The sequence below is a fragment of the Dendroctonus ponderosae genome, unplaced genomic scaffold (assembly GCF_020466585.1).
Source record: "Dendroctonus ponderosae isolate FM_Combo_2020 unplaced genomic scaffold, Dpon_F_20191213v2 Dpon_F_20191213_3, whole genome shotgun sequence".
Lineage (NCBI taxonomy): Eukaryota > Metazoa > Arthropoda > Insecta > Coleoptera > Curculionidae > Dendroctonus > Dendroctonus ponderosae.
This window is the reverse complement of record NW_026018508.1, coordinates 12808968-12811597: the sequence shown is the minus strand read 5'-3', so window position 1 is coordinate 12811597 and position 2630 is coordinate 12808968. Positions and strand designations below refer to the sequence as shown.

Here is a 2630-nt window from a genome sequence, read left to right as displayed (position 1 = left end):
GACCCAGAAAGCGAAATTTGAATATCAGACACTTCGGTGCAAGATTATGCCAAAATTCCATGTTTTCCGTCCCGTTTTTGCTCATTTCTCGGAGGTAAAATGACCAAGAACGCTCATTTGTACATCATTCTAGAAATAAATAAATGGCCTTTTTAGAAAGTGACCCCCATGACCCCCCCTGGATCCGCCCTTGGATAGAAAATCAATATTCAGCAACAACAATTGCTCTGATTTTAAACGCCAATTTGCTGGGTTGCCCGTTAAATCTTCCAGCGAAACATCAGCAAAAACTGCCTAAATTTGTATTTACATTTCGTTTAGGAAATGGGAAATTCGACCTGAACTTCCTGGATCCAGCGCTGCAGTTCTGCACCCACTTGATCTACGGATATGCCGGTATCAAGGAGGAGAATTTCAACATTGCCCCGCTGGACGAGTCGCTGGACATTAACAAGCAAAACTACAAGCACATTGTCGAGTTGAAGCGGAGGTTCCCTGGATTGAGAGTCCTTCTGTCCGTCGGTGGCAATCGGGACGTTTCAGGCGAAGGAAGCGAGAAAAATTTGAAATACCGAACATTGGTAAAAGGCAGACGATTTTGGCTTCGACCGCCCAGCCTTCTATGTGAATGTTTTTGCCGTAGTTGGAGTCGGTGGAAACGCGGCTGGCTTTTATAAACTCGGCCCATAACTTGGTGAAAACCTACGGATTCGATGGTCTGGATCTAGCATGGGAATTTCCTGAAACCAAGCCGAGGAAAATCCGGAATAAGATCTGTAAATTTCGCTCGCCTTTAGCTAACATTTGTTTAACGCACCTTCCCGCTTTAGCCTCATGGTTTGTGAATTTGAAGCACAAAATTGCCGGCGAATCGATCACGGACGAGAAGGCCGAAGAGCACAAGGAGCAATTCATCGCCCTGGTTCGAGAGTTCAAAAACGCCTTTAGGCACGACGGGATTTTGCTGACGCTGTCTCAGTTGCCCAACGTGAACGGCACCGGTTAGCATCTAACAAAGCCAGAAAATCCCAGTTTTCAAAAACGATTTTTCCAGTCTACTACGACCCTCGTCAGATAGCTCCGAACGTGGACTTTGTAACGGTGCAAGCCTTCGACTACCGCAACCCAGCTCGCAACCCCAAAGAGCTCGACTATCCAGGCCCGCTCTATGAGCTTCCAGTTGTTGACGAGGGCCGGAAATTTGATGAAAACGCCGACTACCAGATCAGATATTGGCAAGTGGAAACTTAGCTTCTGGTGTTTATCCATTTATAAACCTGGCTACTTACTGAATCATTCAACAGGCTTAACCAAGGCTTGCCAGCCAACAAACTGCTATTGGGTATTCCCACGTATGGAAGAGCGTGGAAACTGAATGAAGACTCCGGATTCACCGGAGTGCCGCCGGTGGCTGCCGACGGCGCAGCCGATCCAGGCCCATACTCGAACGAAGCAGGCCTGCTCAGCTATCCAGAGATTTGCAACAAAATCGCCAACCAAAAGGAGATCAAGGCCGGATATCTGGGCAAGTTGAGGAAAGTCAACGACCCAACAAAGAGATACGGTAAGTCCGCAGTCGAGATGTTTAGATGTGAATGAAGCGAATGAGTGCAAGTGAGGAGAATTTCTGTTCTTTGCAGAGGAAGAGAATCGGTATTGGAATGTTAGCGATGTTACCAAGAGGTTTGGTAGGTGCGGGCTGAATGCCACAGCTTTGTATGTTGATGTGGTGTGGTTTTGCAGGAACGTACGCCTATCGGCTTCCGGACCAGAATGGCGAAAATGGTATCTGGGTTGGCTTTGAAGATCCCGACACGGTCGGCAACAAGGCCGCCTACGCCAAAGCCAAAGGTTTGGGAGGAATCGCAGTGCTCGACATCACTCTGGATGATTTTAGGGGCACTTGCGTCAGCGATAACTTCCCTTTGTTGAGGGCTGCCAAGTACAGGCTGTAGACTAAGATATTATGTGTTAAACTCTCTGTAGCTCTGTAGCTGTAGCAGACGCAAGACGTTTGTTTTATTTGTCATTTACCGATATTGAATAAATAGTTTTGTTCGTATTATTCTCTCATTGCTTTCCAAATCTCCATCAGTTATTAAAGTGATAACTTTTTATGTAAGGGTGAACCGATTTTTCTCGGTCACGGCGACTCCCACTCCGGCCTCTTCGCGCCTGAGGCTTGGGACGCACAAATGTACTTTGAATTCGACATTTTTCGCTTAGTGCGGGTGCATCTGTAGATCTGATAAACTTTTCAACAATTTTATAACACATTGCGTTATTAAACTGACAATGATTTTGATTTATCAATTATTGAGTGTGTTATTATTGTGTTCGGTGCAGTTTATTTTATAACGCTGATAACAATGAATCAACAAATTATCAAGGGAGAAGCTGCAGATACTGCAAATACTAGGTTAAGGGTGCTCATGTACAAAACGCCTGTTCGAGTTTCGCCCTCTTTTAAATTTCCAATTAAAGTACACACACAATTATATGCACTAAAGCAGTTTAAGTGCAAAAAAATGCGCATCGTCCATCAATTTGCAGAAAAATGTATTACAAACTTTTGAAAATCATCTTCAAACGACCGGGTATTTATCATTGCAAATGAGATTGCACATTGC

General features: G+C 45.0%; 1 protein-coding gene across 2 annotated transcripts in view; it reads left to right on the top strand.

Moving 5' to 3' along the window:
* The window catches only part of LOC109542349 (chitinase-like protein Idgf4), a 3473-nt gene extending 1411 nt beyond the window's left edge, over positions 1-2062 (top strand). The window contains exons 2-8 of one of the 2 annotated variants that reach the window (XM_019911548.2): positions 322-581; positions 644-776; positions 831-1001; positions 1055-1235; positions 1305-1564; positions 1641-1688; positions 1744-2062. In XM_019911548.2, the coding sequence (XP_019767107.1) occupies positions 322-581; positions 644-776; positions 831-1001; positions 1055-1235; positions 1305-1564; positions 1641-1688; positions 1744-1955 (1265 nt within the window). In that variant the 3' untranslated portion in view covers positions 1956-2062. The remainder of the gene's footprint in view (positions 1-321; positions 582-643; positions 777-830; positions 1002-1054; positions 1236-1304; positions 1565-1640; positions 1689-1743) is intronic. The other variant, XM_019911549.2, reaches the window with a different exon arrangement.
* Positions 2063-2630: the final 568 nt, after the last annotated feature.